This window comes from Oncorhynchus kisutch, linkage group LG11 (assembly GCF_002021735.2).
Source record: "Oncorhynchus kisutch isolate 150728-3 linkage group LG11, Okis_V2, whole genome shotgun sequence".
Classification (NCBI taxonomy): Eukaryota; Metazoa; Chordata; class Actinopteri; order Salmoniformes; family Salmonidae; genus Oncorhynchus; species Oncorhynchus kisutch.
This window is the reverse complement of record NC_034184.2, coordinates 77197009-77224729: the sequence shown is the minus strand read 5'-3', so window position 1 is coordinate 77224729 and position 27721 is coordinate 77197009. Positions and strand designations below refer to the sequence as shown.

The following is a 27721-nucleotide window of genomic DNA, read 5'->3' as shown; positions in this document are numbered from 1 at the left end:
TGTATTGCTTGACTATTGATTTGATTAGGCAGACTATGTAGGCCACAGCATACTGGCGACACACACTAACACACGCATGCCCACACACCCTCTTAATGACATCGTCTCCACCCTGTCAAACTTGCCAATATGCCTCAGGAAAAGAGAGAGAATGGAGAGGGAAGGGAATATCTATCTCTCCATCCCTGTGATAAGTGAGGGAAAGAAGGAGAGATTAAATAAGAAGCGATAAGGTGAGAAGTCTTTGCCAAGGCCCCACCCACTTTCTTAAAAAAGTACCAATCAAATGGCAGGGAACTTAGTTTACCTTCTACACTCCAGACGGTGGAAGAACTGAATGTGACAGAGGAATACGAAAAAGAGAGAGGAAGAGAAGGGTAGGGAGACCGAGGCAGACAGGCAGTGGTAAAGGAATAGAAATAGTGGTAGGAAAATACATCGGAACAAATTAAAGGGAGACAGAGAAAAGGGAGGCAGAGGAAAAGAGTTAGAGAGAGAAATAGGGAGAGAAAAGGACAGTGACAGAGGGATAGAAAGTGAGGGTTGAAGTATCCGCCTGTGTCAGTGAGTAACTCCTTGATGGACATGGATGTAGCCAACTACAGTGAGGGGCTGGACCCAACGTACAGCAGCCTGGGCTTCGAACACGCTGACATCCTCTATGGTCGGGGAGGTGAGTGGACTGGACACACACACACGGTCTGCTGAAATGACAAGTTAACAGGTGCTAGCAACATATCTGTGTGGTCATTTTGTGTCTTCTGAAATGTAAGGTCAGATATGCTTCACCCTGATCCCTCTACCTGCAGTCAATAAATGATTAGTAGAAATACAATATCTGAATTCTGACTTCAGTAAAAAGCCTAAAGTCAACTTGACCTTTTTCCTTGTAAGCTTGAATATAAACATTCAAATGTGATATTGTACATTTAGTCCAGTAGATAAGCTCCCAAAAAGACTATATTGTTCAATATGGTATAAAAGCGTAAAAATTGGCACACCTGCATAATTTGTCTTGCTGAAAAAAACCTGATATAGTGCCATTTCAGCAAAGGCTTGCGTCGGCCTTAAAGGTCAATGGTGATAATGCATTTTGGGTCATGGCTTCCCTTGTGTTGGGTCTACATGGCTTCAAATAGCTTAACATTTTTGTATTGGTTTTAGAGGAGCAAATTTGGTCAACAACAAAAAACAAATAGTCTTTGTTTTTACCTTGACTGGCACAACAATATTGAAAAAACATCAACGGAAATGGCAGTAAAATTGGAATATTTTCACTTTCAAAGTATCTTTTTACACAAGTTAAATACAGTGATTTCTCCCACATGCCTTTTGGCGAACACCATGTTGCTTATGTTTTTCTTTAAGCAATGGCTTTTTTCTGGCCACTCTTCCGTTAAACCCAGCTCTGTGGACAGATACTTCAATCTCCACTGGTGCCCCTTGCTTAGTGGTGTTGCAGACTCTGGGGCCTTTCAGAACAGGTGTACAGTTGAAGTCAGACGTTTACATAGTCTTAAGATGGAGTCATTAAAACTCGTTTTCAACAATTCTACAAATTTCTTGTTAACAAACTATAGTTTTGGAAAGTCGGTTAGGACAACTACTGTGTGCAAGACACAACTAATTTCAACACAACTAATCTAACAACAGACAGATCATTTCACTTATAATTCACTGTATCATAATTTCAGTGGGGCAGAAGTTTGCATACACTAAGCTGACTGTGCTTTTAAACAGCTTGGAAAATTCCAGAAAATGATGTCATGGCTTTAGAAGCTTCTGATAGGCTAATGTACATAATTGAGTCAATTGGAGGTGTACTAAGTGCCTCTTTGTTTGACATCATGGGAAAAATCAAAAGAAATCAGCCAAGACCTTAGAAAAAAATATTGTAGACCTTCACAAGTCTGGTTCATCCTTGGAATCAATTTCCAAATGCCTGAAGGTACCACGTTCATCTGTACAAACAATAGTATGCAAGTATAAACACCATGGGACCATGCAGCCGTCATACTGCTCAGGAAGTAGATGTGTTCTGTCTCCTAGAGATTAACGTACTTAGGTGTGAAAAGTGCAAATCAATCCCAGAACAACAGCAAAGGACCTTGTGAAGATGCTGGTACACAAGTATCTATATCCACAGTAAAACGAGTCCTATCTTGACATAACCTGAAAGGCCACTCAGCAAGGAAGAAGACACTGCTCAAAAACCGCCATGAAAAAGCCAGACTACGGTTTGCAACTGCACATGGGGACAAAGACCGTACTTTTTGGAGAAATGTCCTCTGGTCTGATGAAACAAAAATAGAACTGTTTGGCCATAATGACCATCGTTAGGTTTGGAGGAAAAAGGGGGAGGCTTGCAAGCCGAAGAACACCATCCCAACTGTGAAGCACAGGGGTGGCAGCATCATGTTGTGGGGGTCCTTTGCTGCAGGAGGGACTGGTGCGCTTCACAAAATAGATCAGCATCATGATGTTGGAAAATTATGTGCATATGTTGAAGCAAAATCTCAAGACATCAGTCAGGAGGTTAAAGCTTGGTCGCAAATGGGTCTTCCAAATGAACAATGACCCCAATCATACTTCCAAAATTGTGGCAAAATGGCTTAAGGACAACAAATTCAAGGTATTGGAGTGGCCATCACAAAGCCCTGACCTCAATCACATAGAACATTTGTGGGCAGAACTAAAAATGTGTGTGCGAGCAAGGAGGCCTACAAACCTGACTCAGCTACACCAGCTTTGTCAGGAGGAATGGGCCAAAATTCACCCAACTGATTGTTGGAAGCTTGTGAAAGGCTCCACGAAACATTTGAACCAGGCAAAAATTTTAATGGCAATGCTACCAAATACTAATTGAGTGCATGTAAACTTCTGACCCATGTGATGAAATAAATAAAAGCTCAAATAAATCATGTAAACTTCTGACTGTCACACCCTGACCTTAGATCCACCCTGATCCTTTTTGTCTCTATTTTGGTTTGGTCAGGGGGCGTGAGTTGGGGTGGGCATTCTATATTTTGTGTTCTATGTTTTCTATTTCTGTGTTTGGCCAGGTGTGGTTCTCAATCAGAGGCAGCTGTCAATCGTTGTCTCTGATTGAGAACCATACTTAGGTAGCCTTTTCCTACCTGTGTTTTGTGGGTAGTTATTTTCTGTTTTGTGTGTCTGCACCTGACAGAACTGTTTCGTTTGTTCTGCTTTGTTATTTTTTTGTCCAGTTTTATTAAAAATCATGAACACGTACGACGCTGCACCTTAGTCCTCTTCTTCAAACAGCCGTTACACTGACCCACTGGAAATGTGGTGAAAGAAATAAAAGCTGAAATAAATAATTATCTCTACTATTATTCTGACATTTCACATTCTTAAAATAAAGTGGTGATCCTAACTGACCTAAGACAGGGAATTATTACTAGGATTAAATGTCAGGAATTGTGAAAAACTGAGTTTAAATGTATTTGGCTAAGGTGTATGTAAACTTCCGACTTAAATTGTATCTCTAGCCATGAAATGCTTTGAAAGACTGGTCATGGCTCACATCAACTCCATCATCCCAGACACCCTGTATCCACTCAAATTCACATACGACCTCAACAGATCCATGCAATTTCTTTTACACTCCACCCTGCCCTTTACCACCTGGACAAGAGGAACACCTATATGAGAATGCAGTTAATTGACCTCAGCTCATTGTTCCTCCAAGCTCATCACTAAGTTCAGGACCCTGGGACTAAAACCTTATCTCTACAACTAGATTCTGGAATTACTGATGGGCCACCCCTAGGGTGGTGAGAGTATGCAACAACACATCTGCCATGCTGACCCTCAATACGGATGCCCTTCAGGGGTGCATGTTTAGTCCCTTCCTGTACTCCCATGACTGCGCGAAAGCGCACGGCTCCAACACTATCATTAAGTTTGCTGACGGCACAACGGTGGTAGGCCTCGTACTGGATGAAGATTTTTGCTTTAACGAGTCAGATGCAAAGGATTTAATTCAGACACCGGACAAAGCCCAAATTCACATGAACAAGAAACTAAGATATTGGGGACATAGGTCGGGGTGCCTTGTAAGGATCCGACGGCAAGTGGGTAAGAAGAAAAAAGCGAAGAAGAAAATGGTCATCCAGAGGCGGCGCTCCAAGTGACCGAGGTCTTTAATGCAGGGAAGCTAAAATCCATTTTACCTCATTTCTACCAGCATGTTACATGTGCAACCAGAGGGAAAATATCTCTAGACCACCTTTACTCCACACACAGAGACGCATACAAAGCTCTCCCTCGCCCTCCATTTGGCAAATTTGACCATAACTCTATCCTCCTCATTCCTGGTTAGAAGCAAAACTAAAGCAAGGGGTACAAGTGACTCGCCCAATACGGAAGTGGTCAGACGACGCAGATGCTAAGCTACAGGACTGCCGATGACACAACAGGCCTGATCACCGACAACAATGAGACAGCCTATAGGGAGCAGGTCAGAGAGCTGGCAGTGTGGTGCAAGGATAACAAACACTCCCGCAACGTGATCAAGACAAAGGAGATGATCATGGACTACAGGAAAAGGAGGGCTGAGCACGCCCCATTCTCATCGACCGGGCTGAAGTAGAGCAGGTTGAGAGCTTCATGTTCCTTGGTGTCCACATCACCAACAAACTATCATGGTCCAAACACACCAAGACAGTCGTGAATAGGGTACGAAATAGCCTATTCCCCCTCAGGAAAGTGACAAGATTTGTCATAAGTCCTCAGATCTTCAAAATGTTCTACAGCTGCACCATTGAGAGGATCCTGACTGGTTGCATCACCACCTGGTATGGCAACTGCTTGGCCTCTTGACCTTAGGGCACTATAGAGGGTAGTGCGTACAGGCTAGTACATCCCGGGGGCCAAGCTTCCTGCCATCAAGGACCTCTATACCAGGCGGTGTTTATAAATTGCCAAAGATTCCAGCCACCCTAGTCATAGACTGTTCTCTCTGCTACCGCACAGCAAGCGGTACCGGAGCGCCAAGTCTAGGTCCAAAAGGCTTCTTAACAGCTTCTACCCAAAGCCATAAGACTCCTGAACAGCTAATCAAATGGCAACCCGGACTATTTGCATTGACCCCCCCACTCCCATTTATACGCCGCTGCTACTCTCGGTTTATTATCTGTGTATAGTGAGTTTACCTCTAACTACACGTACATATTACCTCAATTACCTCGTACCTATGCACATCGACTCGGTATTGGTATCTTGTGTAAATAGCCAACTTATAATTTCTCATTGTGTATTTATTCCTCATAATTTGTCTCTCTGCATTGTTGGGATGTAAGCATTAATTAAGTAAGCATTTGCACCTGTTGTTTAAGAAGCATGTGATAAATACAATGTGATTTGATTTTCTAGGGCGGCAGTTTTCCAATATGGCCGCCAACCAGCTCCATGGCTGTAGATAATTTCCATAGGTAATTGCTCTGTAATGCACACTGATGGCTTAAAATGTGGTGTGGAGAAATGCGGTGTGGAGAACACAATCAAATTGCCAAAATATGCACACAATTATTTTTGCCATTCAGCTCCATGGGACTAAATTAGAGCAGCTTCACCTGTCTGAATAACATTGATGATTGTCATTTGTCATTCTGCTTATACACTCACAATCCCTAATGCACTTTAAAAAAAAACAGTTGAATATTGTATTTATCCATTCATTCATAATCCATGAATGATAAGAAGTCTGTTTCGATAGGGATCTGCAGTGTGTCATAAAGACAGGTTTATTGTGGGCCTACAGTATGAAAACAGGTTGGGACATCCACTGATGTCATCTCAACACGACTGATAAAAGGAATATTAAAGGGAAGTTGGTCAAACATTTACTTGATTCTCTTTGGCATTGTCAAGATGTATTCTTCCACCTTGGACATGGTTGGTGTATGCAGGAATATGTCTGGTGTGAGTAGAGATATGAATGGGCAGATTACTTTAGATTAGATATATTCCTGAGTTTGTTATCTTTGTTGTAATGTGATCTGATGGGTTTGGTCTTGAGAACACTTCAGACCACATGTGGCCTTGGTCTTTGTCTCAATATACTGGTTCTTGTTCTCAGTCTGGGTCTGCAGGGGTTGTGACTTGGCCTGGTTCTAGAGTTTTGAGGCCCCTTCTCTTGACTTCGTATCTCATAAATGCATAGCCACTAACCATATCTACATGTACATACTACCTCAATCAGCCTGACTAACTGGTGTCTGTATGTAGCCTCGCTACTTTTATAGCCTCACTACTGTATACAGCCTGTCTTTTTACTGTTGTTTTATTTCTTTACCTACCTATTGTTCACCTAATACTTTTTTTGCACTATTGGTTAGAGCCTGTAAGTAAGCATTTCACTGTTGTATTCGGCGCACGTGACAAATAAACGTTGATTTGATTTGACATGATACCATGTAGATACAAAAAACCTAGATAACATGGTTTTGGAATGTGGTTTAAAATGATGGCTGTCTTTCACATTTATCTCAGATTTTGTATGAACTTTTATTTATTTAGGGTAGCCCAATTGAGACCAGAGTGTCATTCCCAATAGTGCCCTGAGTACAAACATTTTCACACAAACAGGAAGACAAATGTACATTACAAATAAAACAAGAAGAATAAAAAAAGAACCACTAACCACTAGGCACAACCTCAACACCACAATTTCAACAAATAAACCAGATGAAAGCATCCAAAGCTAAACTAGTTCCCACTGTCCCCCATACTGTAATAGGCAGATAGCAGTCAGCTAACACAAAGCTAAACTAGTTCCCACTGTCCCCCATACTGTAATAGGCAGATAGCAGTCAGCTAACACAAAGCTAAACTAGTTCCCACTGTCCCCCATACTGTAATAGGCAGATAGCAGTCAGCTAGCACAAAGCTAAACTAGTTCCCACTGTCCCCCATACTGTAATAGGCAGATAGCAGTCAGCTAGCACAAAGCTAAACTAGTTCCCACTGTCCCCCATACTGTAATAGGCAGATAGCAGTCAGCTAGCACAAAGCTAAACTAGTTCCCACTGTCCCCCATACTGTAATAGGCAGATAGCAGTCAGCTAACACAAAGCTAAACTAGTTCCCACTGTCCCCCATACTGTAATAGGCAGATAGCAGTCAGCTAGCACAAAGCTAAACTAGTTCCCACTGTCCCCCATACTGTAATAGGCAGATAGCAGTCAGCTAACACAAAGCTAAACTAGTTCCCACTGTCCCCCATACTGTAATAGGCAGATAGCAGTCAGCTAGCACAAAGCTAAACTAGTTCCCACTGTCCCCCATACTGTAATAGGCAGATAGCAGTCAGCTAGCACAAAGCTAAACTAGTTCCCACTGTCCCCCATACTGTAATAGGCAGATAGCAGTCAGCTAACACAAAGCTAAACTAGTTCCCACTGTCCCCCATACTGTAATAGGCAGAAAGCAGTCAGCTAGTACAAAGCTAGTCCCTGTCCTTCTCTTCCTCTGCCAAGACGCCTTGATTTCCCATGCACAAAATGACTGATTTCCCTATTTGAACTGAATAGGTTTTTCTGATGCCAGAAGGATGTGTGTGTATGCGCTCGTGCGTGCAACCTTTACTGTGACCATAAAATGTGCATTAGCTCCCCTGCACTAACACCTCGACTTAAGCTCAGCAGACTAACCCAGTCTTTGGGTAATGTGTGTGTTCTAGACAGTATGCCAGCGGAGCCGGGCCTGTCTCAGGCAGATGTAGTGAACGGTAACTGTGCTATCTGTGGAGACAAAGCTACAGGGAAACACTATGGAGCCTCCAGCTGTGACGGATGTAAAGGTTTCTTCAGACGTTCCATACGCAAGAACCACATCTACTCCTGCAGGTAGGTGTGTGTGTGTGTTCAGCCTACAGCTGCATTCACCAGAGCCTATGTCTATGATAACAACAGACATAATATGAGATGTTAACGTCACAGTAATCCTTACGCTACTGCAAGTAGAGAAGTCACTAGTTGGTAATGCTGGAATGTACAGAACTACAAGGAAGGCCCATAGTGTTCAGATATTGACAGGGATCCTGTATGTGTATCTGTCTGTGCGTCTCCAGGTTTAACCGTCAGTGTGTGGTCGACAAGGACAAGAGGAACCAGTGTCGGTTCTGCAGGCTCCACCAGTGTTTCAGAGCTGGCATGAAGAAAGAAGGTTGGCCACATCAAACCAGTACTACTGAATATCAATACAGACTTTTGTTCCAGTCCAGCACTAACTCTGTACTTGCAAATTCAACATATTACAAGAGGAAAAGTGAAGCAGTCAGTGTGAGGAGGGAATCAGGGCTGGGAGGCTGAAACTATGAATGTTGGGTGGCTGGGAGGCTGAATCTATGGATGCTGGGAGGCTGAAACTATGGATGCTGGGTGGTTGGGAGGCTGAGACTATGGATGCTGGGTGGCTGGGAGGCTGACACTATGGATGCTGGGTGGCTGGGAGGCTGAAACTATGGATGCTGGGTGGCTGGGAGGCTGACACTATGGATGCTGGGTGGTTGGGAGGTTGAATCTAAAGATACTGGGTAACTGGGAGGCTGAAACGATAGATACTGGGAGGCTGAAACTATGTATACTAGGTGGCTGGGAGGCTGAAACTACAGTGGTTCCTCCTTTAAAAGTTGCAAGCTTATCCGGCGTCACGGCTTCATTGCTCCAGACCACCACAAGGGGGAGTTAGAGCACTCATTATGCATTTGGGTCCCAAGGATTTCATATGACCAATCATATCGAGTGGTTCCAATGACAAATTTGACGTGAGCCATCCGTCGCTGGTGACTTTCTTCAGCGAAGATGGCTGACAAAACATTATGGTGGAAGCAAATGTAAGTAATTATAATGCCATAACAAGTCCAGCAAAAAATGTAGAATTGAGAGGAATATGTAAGTTAATGTAGAGACAAACGAATGTGCATATTTTTTTTCATTAAGTTAATTTATGAAAATCGCTATTTAGCAAGTTAGCTGACTAGCTAACATTAGCTAGCTAGCTAGCTAGTGTTATGACATGAGTATGAAATTGTAATTCGTGTTTTTTAATGTTTTAGGGACTCCTGAGAAAACCAGCAAACCAGGCTGTCGTCTTGTGAAACAGTGGATGTAAAGAATCTAGCTAGCTAAAGCATTTACTGCAAATTGAATGTACAATTGTGTTAGCTTGCCTTGCTGATATTTGCCATGCAATGCATCTGAAGTAACTTAGCTAACTAACTATTTATTTTCTTATTGTGTAGTGGAGGATTACAATAACTGTATGCCTATGGATGTGTAGCTAACTACAGTATGTAGCCGATCTGTTTATGGACCCTAAAACGTTTGGTATGAATATTAGTTCAGAACATATGAACCTCTTGCAATCATAGTTGATGTATCGACTTAATGAAGCCTATGAATTGAGTAGAATATAATAACTTTATTGTGCCAATGATTCAAGTCCTATATACATTTACTGTAGTTATTACCACGCATGAGATCCCCACATTGTAGCCTGTACATTGAATATATTAACTGATCATGTACTCTTCCTTGGCAAATAAAGGTGCGTTTCAGGTATGAATCTCTGTGAGACATTCTTTTTTCAGTCATATCCAATACCAGGTGAATCAAACTCCATTCTTTGAATGATGCTGTGTCTGCATGTACAGTATGTATTACAATTACACACTTCAACAGGGTTTACCACTCCTGCTCCTGGGACATCAATGATTACACATTGTAAATATGCAAAAGACTAGAAACATGGTTTAAGTAAAGGCTGATTTGTAATTCATATATACAGATTAAAACAGTACACCAAATTTCCTGTACATATCTAACTCCCTTCATCTGCATTAATCTGAGGACACAGGATAGTATTTCAATGCGATACTTAATTTCAACCAGTGGAGAATGCGAAACGCTTTATTGAAAGAAGTTCATTATCCAGGTGTTATAAATACATCATACATGCATTATAAATATTCTAATTGTAATATTATATTATAAATACAAGTTCAATCTGTACTTCAATGCACATATGGTGTGTATTATAAACAAAAGAGGAAGAGAGAGGAGGTGGAGAGAGGGGGGTGTAGAAGACAGGAAAGGAAAGGGGTACAACAGAGGAACAGGGAAGACAGCATACGATTAATGAATCACAGTGCTACCCTAATATTCTCTCAGTTCATCACAATTACATAATAGTGTCTCTAGTGGTGTCTCCTAACCAGCCCGGGGCTCCCAGTTGGCCCGAATGTTATCTTAGTAGTGGGTAAGGTGGTGATGACGGGACTGGGGGTTGGCATCCTCTCTCACATCAAAACATACCTGCAGACAAGAGACAGATGTATAGAGAGAGGGCATGATTAAGCTTTTTATGTTGTTTTATTCTAACACAGTCAGTAATCATAATCATCAGGAGGTGAAATGCAACACTGACCTTGGATCATTAACGCTGGGACTACTACATCTCTATCTGTGTGTCAATGTAAAGCATCTCTTTAGACCTAATCTCTGTGGTCCTGTGGTCTTCCTCCATGAAGAATGAACACTGAGTTGGGTCAGAGTTTATAGAAATGCAAGTTGTGTGTGACTCTGTGAGTGGGTACTGACTGTATGTGCCGCAGCCACCTATCTGAGTGTACCTGAAACATTTAAACATAGAGGGCGTTGTGCCTCACCACCCACTTGGTTATTGCAAGGCTAACCTCTAGGGAAATTATGACTTGGTAGCAACAGGGGCTTGATAGTTCAGTGAAAATGGCTGAGTGTTTATGTGGTGTAAATCTGAAAATTAGCAGCTGACATCTTAAGGGTTTTTTAATGAATGAATGTGAAACAAGTTCCATGTACAACAAGACAGGCTGCGAGGAGAGGAAGAGAGAAAAAGAACACTGAACAGTTTACTTCTGGTTATGGACACTTTTTGCCAGCAATAAAGCTTCCCCGGCCTTTTCCTCAGACAGTGAACATACATCTGGCAATATCTAAAGTTTTGACCCCTTGATCAGCTCGCACTCTGAAAGTAAAGAAAATAGCTTATTTTTTGTATCTATGAAAACAATAACTGAGATATGACAGTTCGATCTAAAGCAGCAGATGTCATTTTCAGGATACGTGGAATTTAAAGTGAAATGTTTAACCTATTAACAGAATCAATGGCTGACAAATCAAATAATATGCCACAGAATGCTGCAGCAGCCTACAAGATGTAGTGCAGTATAACGCAACTTTTAAAGGAGGAACCACTGTAAGGATGCTGGGTGGCTGGGAGGAGGCTGAATCTATCAATGCTGGGTGGCTGGGAGGAGGCTGAATCTATCAATGCTGGGTGGCTGGGAGGAGGCTGAATCTATCAATGCTGGGTGGATGAAACTATGGATACTGGGTGGCTGGGAGGAGGCTGAATCTATCAATGCTGGGTGGCTGGGAGGAGGCTGAATCTATCAATGCTGGGTGGATGAAACTATGGATACTGGGTGTCTGGGAGGCTGAAACTATGAATGCCGGGTGGATGGGAGTTTGAAACTATGGATGCTGGGTGGCTGGGAGGCTAAAACAATGGATACTTGGAGGCTGAAAATATAGATACTGGGTTACTGAGAGGCTGAAACTATGCATACTGGGTGGTTGGGAGGCAGAAACTATGTATACTGGGTGGCTGGGATGTTGAACCTATGGATGCTGGGTGGCTGGGAAGCTAAAACAATGGATCCCTGGAGGCTGAAACCATGTATTTTGGGTTGCTGAGAGGCTGAAACTATGTATACTGAGTGGGTGGGATGTTGAAACTAGGGATGCTGGGAGGCTGAGAGAGAGGCTGAAACTATGTATACTGGGTGGCTGGGAGGCTGAGAATATGTATACCGGGTGGCTTGGAGCCTGAAACTACGGATGCTAGGTGGCTTAAACTATGGAATGCTTTGTGGCTAAAACTATGGAATCTGGGTGGTTGGGAGGCTGAAACTATGGACAAGGGGTTACTGGGATGCTGAACTATGGATACTGGATTGCTGAGAAGCTGAAACTGTGGATGCTGGGGTGGCTGGGAGGTTGAATCTATGGATGCTGGGTGGCTGGGAGGCTGAATATTTGGATGCTGGGCTGCTGGGAGGCTGAAACTGTGGATACTGTGTGGCTGGGAGGCTGAAATATGGATTCTGGGTTGCTGAAACTATGGATGTTGGTTGGCTTGGATGCTGAAACTATGGATACTGGGTGGATGGGAGGCTTAAAAAATGGAAACGAGTTGCTGGGAGGTTGAAAGTATGGATGCTGCTTGGTTGGGAGTCTTATTAATCCTACTCTTGGAGGCTCAGTGGCTGAAACTATAGATACTGTGTGGCTGGGAGATAGAAACTAACTCTAGGACGCTGTGAGGCTGAAAGCATCTCTGGGTGGCTAGGAGGCTGAAATTATGGATGCTGGGTGGCTGGGAGGCTGAAGCTAGCCCTGGGAGTCTGGGAGTCTCAAACGAACTATGTTATTAACCACAAGTAATTATTCAGAGAACGCTGTGTTTATGAGGTGTATCAGAGAAGGATTGTGTGTGTGTGTGTGTGTGTGTGTGTGTGTGTGTGTGTGTGTGTGTGTGTGTGTGTGTGTGTATGTGTGTGTGTGTGTGTGTGTGTGTGTGTGTGTGTATGTGTGTGTGTGTGTGTGTGTGTGTGTGTGTGTGTGTGTGTGTGTGTGTGTGTGTGTGTGTGTGTGTGTTTATGGGCCCTATAACCTTGGCATAGGGTTTAATGACATGTTGTTCAAGGCTGCTATTGGTTAACGTTTGACTTCACCTCTCTACACAGCTCTTTTTCTAGGATGGTATCAGCAAATTCAGGGGGGACTTGAATCTATCCAGATCCATGTGGTTGTTAGTCTTACACCCTAGCTGTGGGAAATGTTAACACAGTAATATCATAGTGATATGTCTCATCTGATGTGTGTGTGTGTGTGTGTTTGTGTGTATTTCAGCGGTTCAGAATGAAAGAGATCGTATCAGCTCCAGAAGAAGCATTCAGGACAATCAGGATCTCCTACCTATCACTGTTCTTGCCCAGGCGGAGTCCCTGTCTCAACATGTAACACACACATACACACGCACACGCACACACACACACACACACACACACACACACACACACACACACACACACACACACACACACACACACACACACACACACACACACACACACACACACACACACACACACACACACACACACACACACACACACACACACACACACAGAGGACAAATACAATTCCTCTAAGCAATCATGTAGAAGGTGGTTAAAATCATCATGAGAGTCTCCATTCATCTGTATGACAGCTTCCTTCTCTCTCTAGATCAACGTATCCAGTCCCAGGGGTGCAGTAGATGTGTCAGAACAGAAGTCAGCTGGTGTGGGGGATGTCTGTGACTCCATGAGACAACAGCTGCTTGTGTTGGTGGAATGGGCCAAGTACATTCCTGCCTTCGGAGAGCTGCCCCTGGATGACCAGGTACACAACCTGACTAGGCTAGGACAACTACATGACTACCAAGAAGTGACTGACCAGGTACACAACCTGACTAGGCTAGGACAACTACATGACTACCAAGAAGTGACTGACCAGGTACACAACCTGACTAGGCTAGGACAACTACATGATTACCAAGAAGTGACTGACCAGGTACACAACCTGACTAGGCTAGGACAACTACATGACTACCAAGAAGTGACTGACCAGGTACACAACCTGACTAGGCTAGGACAACTACATGACTACCAAGAAGTGACTGACCAGGTACACAACCTGACTAGGCTAGGACAACTACATGACTACCAAGAAGTGACTGGCACTGGACTGAAACAAAACAGTGGTTGTCAAAGTATTGCCACGACTCAACTAAAGCCTTTTGAATGTGCCTGTGACCTTCCAGAAACACACAGTAATGTTTCTGGCTTCAGTCCGTAGCTAATGGTTTAGAGTCAAATGAGGCTGAGATGTTTGTAGCCGGTGTTTGGTCACTCATGTCCTTGTTTCTCATGCTGTGTGTGTGTTTTGTTTCATGTGTGTGTGTGTGTGTTTTGTTTTGTGTGTGTGTGTGTGTGTGTGTGTGTTTCGTGTGTGTGTGTGTTTGTCCAGGTGAGTCTGCTCAGAGCTCATGCAGGGGAACACCTTCTACTTGGGGTCGCCAAGAGGTCAATGCCTTATAAGGACTTCCTGCTTCTTGGTAAGAACTGACCAATCACCTCTCCTTTATGCCTCATTAACACCCAGTCAAAACCTGCCATACTGCTTTGCCAAGCATGTTTTGAGTCTAACAGGTCGTTGCCCTGCAAGACTGTTATATACCCTGATAATCATTGACCAAGGATTTATGTATGGAGGCCTCTGACTTAAACACTTCTTATCAGAGATGAAAATACATAGAACACATGGATTGCCCCTAAAGATGATTTGTAGATGGTAAAACTATCCAGATAACGAGTTAGTAAGTGGTGGTACATACACACAACGCAGGTACTAACACACACACACGTTGTGCAAATTAATAACAGACTAAATGTACTGCAATGACACAAATGTTTTAGCATGCTTATAGAGAAGGGCACTCAAAATGTACTGCACTGACACATATGACCGATGATTGGTTGAAAGAAATTGATAATAAGAAGATAGTTTTTTAGCTGTACTGTTAGATTTCAGTGCAGTCTTTGATATCATTGACCATAACTGGTCCTGAACATCTCTAAAAGAGCATTGTATTTGGTACAAATCATTCCATAAGCCCTAGACCTCAGCTGAATCTGGTAATGAATGGTGTGGCTGTTGAACAAGTTGAGGGGACTAAGTGACTTGGTGTTACCTTAGATTATAAACTATCATGGTCAAAACATATGGATTCAATGGTTGTAAAGATGGGGAGAGGTCTGTCTGTAATAAAGGGAGAGGTCTGTAATAAAGGGAGAGGTCTGTCCATAATAAAGGGAGAGGTATGTCTGTAATAAAGGGAGAGGTCTGTCTGTAATAAAGGGAGAGGTCTGTCTGTGATAAAGGGAGAGGTCTGTCTGTAATAAAGGGAGAGATCTGTCTGTAATAAAGGGAGAGGTCTGTCTGTAATAAAGGGAGAGATCTGTCTGTAATAAAGGGAGAGGTCTGTCTGTAATAAAGGGAGAGGTCTGTCTGTAATAAAGGGAGAGGTCTGTCTGTAGTAAAGGGAGAGGTCTGTCTGTAATAAAGGGAGAGGTATGTCTGTAATAAAGGGAGAGGTCTGTCTGTAATAAAGGGAGAGGTCTGTCTGTAATAAAGGGAGAGGTCTGTCTGTAATAAAGGGAGAGATCTGTCTGTAATAAAGGGAGAGGTCTGTCTTTAATAAAGGGAGAGGTCTGTCTGTAATAAAGGGAGAGATCTGTCTGTAATAAAAGGAGAGGTCTGTCTTTAATAAAGGGAGAGGTCTGTCTGTAATAAAGGGAGAGGTCTGTCTGTAATAAAGGGAGAGGTCTGTCTGTAATGCAGGGAGAGGTCTGTCCGTAATAAAGGGAGAGGTCTGTCCGTAATAAAGGGAGAGGTATGTCTGTAATAAAGGGAGAGGTCTGTCTGTAATAAAGGGAGAGGTCTGTCTGTAATAAAGGGAGAGGTCTGTCTGTAATAAAGGGAGAGGTCTGTCCGTAATAAAGGGAGAGGTCTGTCCGTAATAAAGGGAGAGGTATGTCTGTAATAAAGGGAGAGGTCTGTCTGTAATAAAGGGAGAGGTCTGTCTGTAATAAAGGGAGAGATCTGTCTGTAATAAAAGGAGAGGTCTGTCTTTAATAAAGGGAGAGGTCTGTCTGTAATGCAGGGAGAGGTATGTCCGTAATAAAGGGAGAGGTCTGTCTGTAATAAAGGGAGAGGTCTGTCTGTAATAAAGGGAGAGGTCTGTCTGTAATAAAGGGAGAGGTCTGTCTGTAATAAAGGGAGAGGTCTGTCTGTAATAAAGGGAGAGGTCTGTCTGTAATAAAGGGAGAGGTCTGTCTGTAATAAAGGGAGAGGTCTGTCTGTAATGCAGGGAGAGGTCTGTCCGTAATAAAGGGAGAGGTCTGTCTGTAGTAAAGGGAGAGGTCTGTCTGTAATAAAGGGAGAGGTCTGTCCATATTAAAGAGATGCTCTGCTTTTTTGACATCACACTCCACAAAACAAGTCCTGCAGACTCTAGTTTTATCTTATCTTGATTATTGTCCAGTCTTGCGGTCAAGTGCTGCAAAGAAAGACCTAGTTAAGCTGCAGCTGGCCCTGAACAGAGCGGCACGACTTGTTCTTCATTGTAATCAGAGGGCTGATATTAATACTATGCATGGCAGTCTCTCTTGGATAAGAGTTGAGGAAAGACTGACTACATCACTTCTTCTTTTTTTAATAAGAAACATACATATATTATATACATTAATGTGTTGGAAATTCCAAATTGTTTGTACAGTCAACTTACACACAGCACTGACACACACACTTATCCCACCAGACAAGCCACCAAGGGTCTTTCACAGTCCCCAGGTCAAGGAAACGTACAGTATTATACAGAGTCATGATTACATGGAACTCCCTTTCATTTCATATAGCGCAAGTGAACAACAAACCTGTTTTAATAAACAGATAAAGCAACACCTCACGGCACAACGTTCTACCCCATGTGGCCTACTGGTTGTGTGTATGCACTGACATGTGACCTACTGGTTATGTGTATGTACTGACATGTGACCTACTGGTTGTGTGTATGTACTGACATGTGACCTACTGGTTGTGTGTATGTACTGACATGTGACCTACTGGTTGTGTGTATGTACTGACATGTAACCTACTTGGTGTGTGTATGCACTGACATGTGACCTACTGGTTGTGTGTATGTACTGACATGTGACCTACTGGTTATGTGTATGTACTGACATGTGACCTACTGGTTGTGTGTATGCACTGACATGTGACCTACTGGTTGTGTGTATGTACTGACATGTGACCTACTGGTTGTGTGTATGTACTGACATGTCACCTACTGGTTGTGTGTATGTACTGACATGTGACCTACTGGTTGTGTGTATGTACTGACATGTGACCTACTGGTTGTGTGTATGTACTGACATGTGACCTACTTGTTGTGTGTATGTACTGACATGTACAGTGTGTGTAAATTATAGATGCAAAACACAAACACACACACACACTACATTTTAATGTTTTTAAATGTACTGTATGTAAATTGTATAGGCTTTTGTCTGTAATGTTTTATTCGTTATGTGTCGGACCCTAGAAAAACTAGCTGTCAACCAAAAAATAAATACAAAAATCACTAACAGACACACACTCAACCCCAAAACACACACCTCTCCCTCTCCCTCTCCCTCTCCCTCTCCCTCTCCCTCTCCCTCTCCCTCTCCCTCTCCCTCTCCCTCTCCCTCTCCCTCTCCCTCTCCCTCTCCCTCTCCCTCTCCAGGTAATGGGTGTGTGATCCATGGCAGCAGTGCGGAGCCAGAGATCGGCCGCGTAGCTAACCGTGTTCTAGGTGAGCTGGTCCTGCCCTTCCAGGACATCCAGATAGACGACAATGAGTATGCTGCTCTCAAGGCACTCGTCTTCTTTGACCCTGGTAAAGCACTTGAACGTTTCTCGAACCAGGCAGCCTTCCATACTGTATTTTCACACTTTTACACACCACACACACCGACACACACCACACACACACATACCCACCACACACACCCACACACACCACACACACACATACCCACCACACACACCCACACACACCACACACCACACACACCCATACCGACCACACACACCTACACACACCACACACACCCATACATATCACAGACACCACACACACACACATACCGACCACACACACCTACACACACCACACACACCCATACACATCACAGACACCACACACACACACATACCCACCACACACACCCACACACACCACACACACCCATACACATCACAGACACCACACACACTACACAATAGCTTAATTTATTAAACTGAAGTTAATTTGAATGGTTTTGTTAATCATTGACACGTGACTGTTCTCTGTTCTTTTTGTTCCACCCGGACACCAAAAGTCTTCACACATTCATTATCATTCATCAATACATTTTCTCCCTCTCCATCCATCCCTTCATCCGTCCATCTCTCCTTCTGTCCAGATGCCAAGTCTCTGCGTGATCCGTCTAAGATCAAGGCGATGCGTCTGCAGGTCCAGATGAGTCTAGAGGACTATATTAACGACCGTCAGTATGACTCCAGAGGGAGGTTCGGAGAGCTGCTGCTACTGCTGCCTACTCTACAGTCCATCACCTGGCAGATGATAGAACAACTGCAGTTTGTTAAACTCTGTGGCCTGGCCAAGATAGACAACCTACTGCAGGAGATGCTGTTGGGAGGTGGCTGTATGATAACATCATATTAATAATATTGTTAAGAAATATAGATGTTATGACGCTACTTGGAGGTGAGTAGTAGTGTGTACATTTAATGGTAAATATATTATCCTGTGTCCTGATTGGCTGGTTTGTCTGCCTGTCTCCAGGTCTGGCATCAGAGCCCGCCCACCTGCACCAACCAGGCCACACCCAGTTAGCCCAGGACCCTTTGACTGGACACACACTGGTCATCAGCGCCATGCCTGCTACACACACTTCTCAGATAGGTAAAATACACACACACACACACACACACACACACACACACACACACACACACACACACACACACACACACACACACACACACACACACACATGCATGAAGTTGTTCCTCAGATAGGCAAGATTCATGGGCATTCATTGGCAAAAAACCATGACTGCTCCATATTACCCTCTCTGTCCCTCTGGTGTGGCTCATCTCTCTCTCTCTCTCTCTTTCTCTGTCTCTCTGTCTCGTTCTGTCCCTCTCTGTCCCTCTGGTGTGGCTCATCTCTCTCTCTTTTTCTGTCTCTCTGTCTCATTCTGTCCCTCTCTGTCCCTCTGGTGTGGCTCATCTCTCTCTCTTACTCTGTCTCTCTGTCTCTCTCTGTCCCTCTGGTGTGGCTCATCTCTCTCTCTTTCTCTGTCTCTCTGTCTCATTCTGTCCCTATCTGTCCCTCTGGTGTGGCTCATCTCTCTCTCTTACTCTGTCTCTCTGTCTCTCTCTGTCCCTCTGGTGTGGCTCATCTCTCTCTCTTTCTCTGTCTCTCTGTCTCATTCTGTCCCTCTCTGTCCCTCTGGTGTGGCTCATCTCTCTCTCTCTCTCTTTCTGGTGTGGCTCATCTATCTCTCCCTCTGTCCCTCTGGTGTGGCTCATCTCTCTCTCTCTCCCCGTCTCCCCCCCATCTCCCCCTTTCTTTCCCTCTTCTCTCTTCACAGCGTCTCCAGACACTCCTATCCCATCTCCTCCTCAGGGTCCATAGATTATCAAGTCAACATCAAGCCCCTCCTTCCTGCTGGCTCTGCCTCCCACAAAGACATATCCCTCCCCCTCCCCCTGAGTGTACAGCACCCGACCCGCGAATAACAACTACAAGAAAACTACAGAAAGTCTGTTCGATGGGCAAAATACTCATTTGAGATATACATTCGTAACTCATAAATCATTCAATGGTAGTGTCAAAACCTGAGTTTGCCCTATGTGTGTAAAGGTGTAAAATATTTGATGTTTTCAACCCTATTTAGTGCCATAGGTTTTCACTCCAGTTCGGTAGTCTACAAATTGAGTAATCTGTGTAAATTGTAGCATCTATAAATCATTAGATTATTCCTAGTCTCTGAGCCTCTGTTATTATGGTGTAAATGACCATATGTATTTAAGCTTTCCATAGGCTCATCATTGAAGATGGAGTGAGAGATTTGCTATCACCGTGTACATTATATACAGTATGTGTTTCTCAAAGTGATTAGGACTGTGTCTGTAACACATGATGTTCACGTGTTGCTATGTTGCTTGTGGTGTGGTGCTTTACTGGAGCATAATGTATTTGTCAATAATATAACTCACTGTATATTTAGTTCTTAATCAACTCTGCAGTGGCTTTAAGTCTTTTGAGATTACTGTTATGATATGATATAATATGAAAACTGTCAAATTTGGTGTTTAAATTCAGTTGTATTTGTCAAATGAATCTTATTGAACTTCTTTAGACTGTCAAATCGTGTATAGACTTTAGACAATGTAAGCTGTGTATTGTGATTATAACAGAACACTATTTTCATTGAATTGTAGCCTCTGCTTTTGTCTGCTTTTGCATGAACATGGACATAGTTATGAAACAATACAGAGGTAATAGAACGAACCCAGCAACCACGTCGCCCCACAGCAGAGAAATGAAGGGTACTGGCTCCCCCATGTGGTGTGTTTAGAAATATAAATTCTGTCATCACTAGATGGCCAAGGTGTCAATATGTTCAGAGAGGATGAGAAAGTATGCGAGATATTTGTTATTAATTAATTGTATAGATAGGTTCCTTATTTCATCTGCTCCCTGACCTTTCCCTTGAGTGTTCCTATAAGTGTTCTATTGGTCTGGGTTATGGGGTGTGTGTCCATGGTCTGGGTTATGGGGTGTGTGTCCATGGTCTGGGTTATGTGGTGTGTGTCCATGGTCTGGGTTATGAGGTGTGTGTCCATGGTCTGGGTTATGGGGTGTGTGTCCATGGTCTGGGTTATGGGGTGTGTGTCCATGGTCTGGGTTATGTGGTGTGTGTCCATGGTCTGGGTTATGTGGTGTGTGTCCATGGTCTGGGTTATGAGGTGTGTGTCCATGGTCTGGGTTATGAGGTGTATGTCCATGGTCTGGGTTATGAGGTGTGTGTCCATGGTCTGGGTTATGAGGTGTGTGTCCATGGTCTGGGTTATGTGGTGTGTGTCCATGGTCTGGGTTATGAGGTGTGTGTCCATGGTCTGGGTTATGAGGTGTGTGTCCATGGTCTGGGTTATGAGGTGTGTGTCCATGGTCTGGGTTATGAGGTGTGTGTCCATGGTCTGGGTTATGTGGTGTGTGTCCATGGCTGGATTGGTCTGGATTATGTGGTGTGTGTCCATGGCTGGATTGGTCTGGATTATGTGGTGTGTGTCCATGGCTGGATTGGTCTGGGTTATGTGGTGTGTGCCCATGGTCTGGGTTATGAGGTGTGTGTCCATGGTCTGGATTATGTGGTGTGTGTCCATGGCTGGATTGTTCTGGATTATGTGGTGTGTGTCCATGGCTGGATTGGTCTGGGTTATGTGGTGTGTGTCCATGGCTGGATTGGTCTGGGTTATGTGGTGTGTGTCCATGGCTGGATTGGTCTGGGTTATGTGGTGTGTGCCCATGGCTGGATTGGTCTGGGTTATGAGGTGTGTGTCCATGGCTGGATTGGTCTGGGTTATGTGGTGTGTGTCCATGGCTGGATTGGTCTGGGTTATGTGGTGTGTGCCCATGGCTGGATTATGTGGTGTGTGTCCATGGCTGGATTGGTCTGGGTTATGTGGTGTGTGTCCATGGTCTGGGTTATGTGGTGTGTGTCCATGGCTGGATTATGTGGTGTGTGTCCATGGCTGGATTGGTCTGGGTTATGTGGTGTGTGTCCATGGCTGGATTGGTCTGGGTTATGTGGTGTGTGTCCATGGCTGGATTGGTCTGGGTTATGTGGTGTGTGCCCATGGCTGGATTGGTCTGGGTTATGAGGTGTGTGTCCATGGCTGGATTGGTCTGGGTTATGTGGTGTGTGTCCATGGCTGGATTGGTCTGGGTTATGTGGTGTGTGCCCATGGCTGGATTATGTGGTGTGTGTCCATGGCTGGATTGGTCTGGGTTATGTGGTGTGTGTCCATGGTCTGGGTTATGTGGTGTGTGTCCATGGCTGGATTATGTGGTGTGTGTCCATGGCTGGATTGGTCTGGGTTATGTGGTGTGTGTCCATGGCTGGATTGGTCTGGGTTATGTGGTGTGTGTCCATGGCTGGATTGGTCTGGGTTATGTGGTGTGTGCCCATGGCTGGATTGGTCTGGGTTATGAGGTGTGTGTCCATGGCTGGATTGGTCTGGGTTATGTGGTGTGTGTCCATGGCTGGATTGGTCTGGGTTATGTGGTGTGTGTCCATGGCTGGATTGGTCTGGGTTATGTGGTGTGTGCCCATGGCTGGATTGGTCTGGGTTATGTGGTGTGTGCCCATGGCTGGATTGGTCTGGGTTATGAGGTGTGTGTCCATGGCTGGATTGGTCTGGGTTATGTGGTGTGTGTCCATGGCTGGATTGGTCTGGGTTATGTGGTGTGTGCCCATGGCTGGATTGGTCTGGGTTATGGGGTGTGTGCCCATGGCTGGATTGGTCTGGGTTATATGGTGTGTGCCCATGGCTGGATTGGTCTGGGTTATGTGGTGTGTGTCCATGGCTGGATTATGTGGTGTGTGTCCATGGCTGGATTGGTCTGAGTTATGTGGTGTGTGTCCATGGCTGGATTGGTCTGGGTTATGTGGTGTGTGCCCATGGCTGGATTGGTCTGGGTTATGGGGTGTGTGCCCATGGCTGGATTGGTCTGGGTTATGTGGTGTGTGTCCATGGCTGGATTATGTGGTGTGTGCCATGGCTGGATTGGTCTGGGTTATGTGGTGTGTGTCCATGGCTGGATTATGTGGTGTGTGTCCATGGCTGGATTGGTCTGAGTTATGTGGTGTGTGTCCATGGCTGGATTGGTCTGGGTTATGTGGTGTGTGCCCATGGCTGGATTGGTCTGGGTTATGGGGTGTGTGCCCATGGCTGGATTGGTCTGGGTTATGTGGTGTGTGTCCATGGCTGGATTATGTGGTGTGTGTCCATGGCTGGATTGGTCTGGGTTATGTTCTGTTGTTGATGTGAGTTGAGTGAAAGCTCATTTTGCCCCCTCATCTAAAAGAAAATGAGAAAAGCACAAAAATAGTCTAGAAATAAATGTGCCTCCATATAAACCCTACCCATACTGAATGTTTTAGTGTGTTATGTTTACACTCAGTCTTGGGTAGCTTACTTTCCAAATGTAATTCATTACAGTTTCAGTAAGTAACTTTTGGATTTCTCAAACTCTGTAGCATAATCTGATTACTTTTAGTTACTTTTAGATTACTTTCCCCTTAAGAGGCATTAGAAAAAGCCCACAATGAATATTACCAATTGAACAAAATGATTGAGGGATAAATCAATGCTAGAGTTTACATACCTACATAACCCATAAAGTAAAATGCAACATTTATGGCTAGGTATGTAAACTCTAGGCTGCCTCTGATTGAAACCATACTAGGCCGAACACAGAAATCCCAAATGATAGAAAAACGAACATAGACAGCCCACCCAACTCACGCCCTGACCATACTTAAAACAAAGACATAACAAAGGAACTAAAGTCAGAACGTGACACATCCACAACAACCACAATCTGTAATGCGCAAATAGCTAAATGAGAGAGCAGCAGTGTGATTCATGTCAATGTGCTATGTAGATATCAATAATAAGTGATATCCGTATTGCCAGTAGGCTACTCCACTGCTGTTGTCGTTCTAACCTCCCAGGCGTTTATTCAAATTGGATGCGACTGCAAAAAAAAGCCTATTCCTGTTTTTTTCACAATCCATCAACCACATTGGTTTGTCATCATATGGGTCTCTGACTCAAGCGGAACAAACGTAAACTTTTTTCAATGCTGATTTGAATGTCATTGAACAAAATGTGTCATATATATTTGTTTTCCACAAACAGCCTTTCTGAATTTAAAAATAATCCTAGAAGCGATCATTTAGTTTTTCCAAAGTGTCTGTAATCTGAATACAATATTTTTGCTGGTAAAGTAAGGGATTACTAATATAAAATAAAATAAAATGTTTAAATGTAATGCGGTACTTCCTAACCCTGTTTACTCTGATGCCTGTCCTACTCCATTCTGTGTGTGTGGGAAAGAGAAGATGGTGTCTGAAATCAACATGGCTCTCTATCAACTCTATAATGAAGTAGAAAACCATGTCAGGTTGAAACAACATTGCATGGTGTGTGTGTGTTTCTGTGTTTCTGTGTGTGTTTGTGTGCATGTTTTTCTGTGTGTGTATGTGTATGTGTGTGTGTGTGTTTCTGTGTGTGTGTGATTCTGGCTCCTGTAGCAGACAAACCTGTGTGTTAAAATTCTGGTCACATATCTCATCTCAGACAACCCCCCCCATGCCCCCACCCCCTTCCACACACACACACACACACACACACACACACACACACACACACACACACACACACACACACACACACACACACACACCCCGTTCGTCTCATGACTGACAGCTCTGTATTACCACCCAGCAGGCACATTAAGGGATGGAAGGATGTAGGAAGGATGTAGGAAGGATGTAGGGAGGGAGGAAATGCGTGGAATAATCAGATTTGCCTTTTCATTTGCTCTACACATCAATTCTTTGTGTGGTTACGGTCATGATGAAGGCAATGGCAGAGAATTAGTTTATAACCTGCCCAATCTCAAATTAACCCCTGGCTAATATCCCCTGGGCATATATTTTGTACACATCCAATCCTTTCCTATGCTGTACATTTCCAATCCTTCCCGCTCGACACACAGTGCCTCAGAGCCCAGGGCTTTGTGTTGATAAAGGATCAGGCATCAGACAGTTTGAATGTACAGAACTCCACCACCAGATGGCAGTACTACTCTATAGTATCTTCATAAACCCTTCTCTGCCTCTCCATAACGGCAGTTATGAATGAACTAAAAACCCTCTGTCAACATTATCTGACTATGTTAGAAAGAATGGATGTTCTTTGTAAAGTTATTTTAACCTCCTTACCCTTTAAATCTGACCATAAATCTCATATAGCGTAGTTATTTAATATTTCTCATATTTCTGATACTGCTACACAGCCTCACTTTGTATTCGGGTTCAGGGATTGGAAAGGAGAGAGAAAGCAAAACTCTCTCACTCTTTTCCACTTCCTCTGGGTCATATTCAGGTTTAGGATTAATTTGATCATTATTGTCGCAACAAAATAATCTTGACCTTCTGCTTGGCAGGCAAAGGTCATGGACCACATCAAATTGTCTATCTAGTTAACTACAGATCAAGTCAACATGGCCAGTTAACAAGTTAACTACAGATCACGTCAATATGGCTAGTTAGCAAGCTAACTACAGATCAAGTCAACATGGCTAGTTAACAAGTTAACTACAGATCAAGTCAATATGGCTAGTTAACAAGTTAACTACAGATCAAGTCAATATGGCTAGTTAACAAGTTAACTTTCAGGGATGAACTAGATGTCTTTAATCCAATTATTGTTTGATTTGCTTGTCATCTATAGTGGCGATGACAGTAGTCAGACTGACAACTTTACCAGGACGAGGACTTGCTGATATAAAGCTCTTTCCAAAAGACTAACGTTGTTACTTAGCTAACTAGTTACATGCCAAATTGATAGGCTACCCTTACATATCTGAATTTACATGATCAATTGATGTTTTACTGATAATGAATGAATGATGAATGATGAATAACAGTTGCTTGCTGTATAACTCTGATGATAGAGCTCAATGTGGAATAATGGGAACTGTGTAGTTCTGTCTATGTTCTTTAAGAGGCCATGATATTACAACATAATAGTTGACATTTATTTAACAATTCCTTGAAAACGGCATTCAGTTGTCAATGGTTTTAGTGAAGCTGGGGGTCTCCTTGCCCCCCAGCAGCCAAATGAAGAGCTCTGAAACGTATTGTGATGTTTTCATAATGACCTATTGTCCAGAATGATTCCTGTTTCCGTTTACATATCCTCTCTGATTAAACCGCTATGGTTCAGGAAGAAAACAAATCTCATTTCTGTGGTTTTACATATATGAAGAAGGAATAGGACAAGCAACCTGGAGACACACATTAGGACTCAACATCTCTCTGTCTCTCTCTCTCTCTCTCTCTCTTTTACACACACACACACACATAAACATCCACACAGCTCCTCCATCCGAGAACGCCGGTCGGCTGGTAGTGGAAAATGTATTCAATTCAAATCAAATTGATGTAGCGAGGAGTAATCTTTCTCTATTAAACCTGTCACGTTGTTCCTTAATATATTTTACTGCCTAGCTATGAGGGCACACAAATCAAATAGCATAGACATACACACGCACAATGTTGTACACAAACACACACACACACAAATATTTGTGCACACACACACACACACACACACACACACACACATACACACACACACACACACACACACACACACACACACACACACACACACACACACACACACACACACACACACACACACACACACACACACACACACACACACACAAAGAGTCCTCACGAGTGGACTTTTTGGGGAACAATTGACTCCCAATCAAAATCATATTTTTCCTAACCCTTACCCATATTGTAACCCTAACCTTCAACCGAACTCCTAGCCCCTAACCATAACTCTAATTATAACCCCAACCCTCAACCTAACCCCTAACCCCTAACCATAACTCTAATTATAACCCTAACCCTGAACCTAACCCCTAACCCCTAACCATAACTCTAATTATAACCCTAACCCTGAACCTAACCCCTAACCCCTAACCATAACTCTAATTATAACCCTAAACCTCAACCTAACCCCTAACCCCTAGCCCCTAACCATAACTCTAATTATAACCCTAACCCTGAACCTAACCCCTAGCCCCTAACCATAACTCTAATTATAACCCTAAATCTCAACCTACCCCCTAGCCCCTAACCATAACTCTAATTATAACCCTAGCCCTGAACCTAACCCCTAGCCCCTAAACATAACTCTAGTTATAACCCTAAACCTCAACCTAACCCCTAACCCCTAACCCCTAACCATAACTCTAATTATAACCATAACTCTGAACCTAACCCCTAGCCCCTAACCATAACTCTAATTATAACCCTAACCCTGAACCTCAACCTAACCTAGTCCCTAAGCCTGAAATTGCTGTTTTCCTTACGAAGACCAGCAACATATCAGCATTGTCAGTATTCTCCTTGGTTTACTATTATTGTGAGGACTTCTGGTACTCAGAAGTATACTAAAACAGGCACACACACACACACACACACTACGGTAAAAGAGAATGAAAGGGCGAGAGAGAGAGCGAAATAGAGAGAGAGAAATAAATGAGATTAAGAGAGAGAGAGAGAGAGTAAAAGTGAGAGAGAGAGAGAGAGAGAGAGAAAGAGAGAAAGAGTGAAGTAGAGAGAGAGAGCGTGAAAGAAAATGAAAGAGAAAGAGATGGATAGAGAGAGATAGGGAGATAGATAGCGAGATGAGTTAGGGAGATAGAGAGAGAAATAGAGACATACACAGATAGATAGATAGATAGATAGAAATAGATTGAGAGATAGATGGATAGATAGATACATAGATACATAGAAATAGATTGAGAGATAGATTGATAGAGAGATACAGTGGTTCCTTCTTTGAAAGTTGTGTCATACTGCGGCACACCATGCGTGCTTCCGCAGCATTCTGTGGCACATCATTTCATTGTCAGCCATTTCTTCTGTTACTCCAAATTAGTGCTAGTTTGACCACCAGAGGGCATCTTTGAGAAGCATTTGATAGTATTCCGTATGGGCATAACCAGAGAAGTTAAAAACTTTATTGTAATAACATAGTTTATGGGATTGATTTGAAAAAATGTGGCTTAATACATTTAATTAATATTATTGTGTTTCTAGTCAGAGAAAAAC

The 27721-nt window shown here is 43.4% G+C and overlaps 1 protein-coding gene across 6 annotated transcripts in view; it reads left to right on the top strand.

Annotated features, from left to right (window-relative positions):
* LOC109900124 (hepatocyte nuclear factor 4-gamma) overlaps positions 1-20225 on the top strand; it is a 30028-nt gene extending 9803 nt beyond the window's left edge. The window contains exons 1-10 of one of the 6 annotated variants that reach the window (XM_031836336.1): positions 228-673; positions 7706-7871; positions 8096-8190; positions 12981-13087; positions 13359-13514; positions 14142-14229; positions 17461-17529; positions 18182-18424; positions 18565-18684; positions 19379-20225. In XM_031836336.1, the coding sequence (XP_031692196.1) occupies positions 580-673; positions 7706-7871; positions 8096-8190; positions 12981-13087; positions 13359-13514; positions 14142-14229; positions 17461-17529; positions 18182-18424; positions 18565-18684; positions 19379-19422 (1182 nt within the window). In that variant the 5' untranslated portion in view covers positions 228-579 and the 3' untranslated portion in view covers positions 19423-20225. Of the gene's footprint in view, positions 1-227; positions 725-7705; positions 7872-8095; positions 8191-12980; positions 13088-13358; positions 13515-14141; positions 14230-17460; positions 17614-18181; positions 18425-18564; positions 18685-19378 lie in introns of those variants that run through there. The other 5 variants (XM_031836334.1, XM_031836335.1, XM_031836338.1 and 2 more) reach the window with 5 other exon arrangements.
* Positions 20226-27721: the final 7496 nt, after the last annotated feature.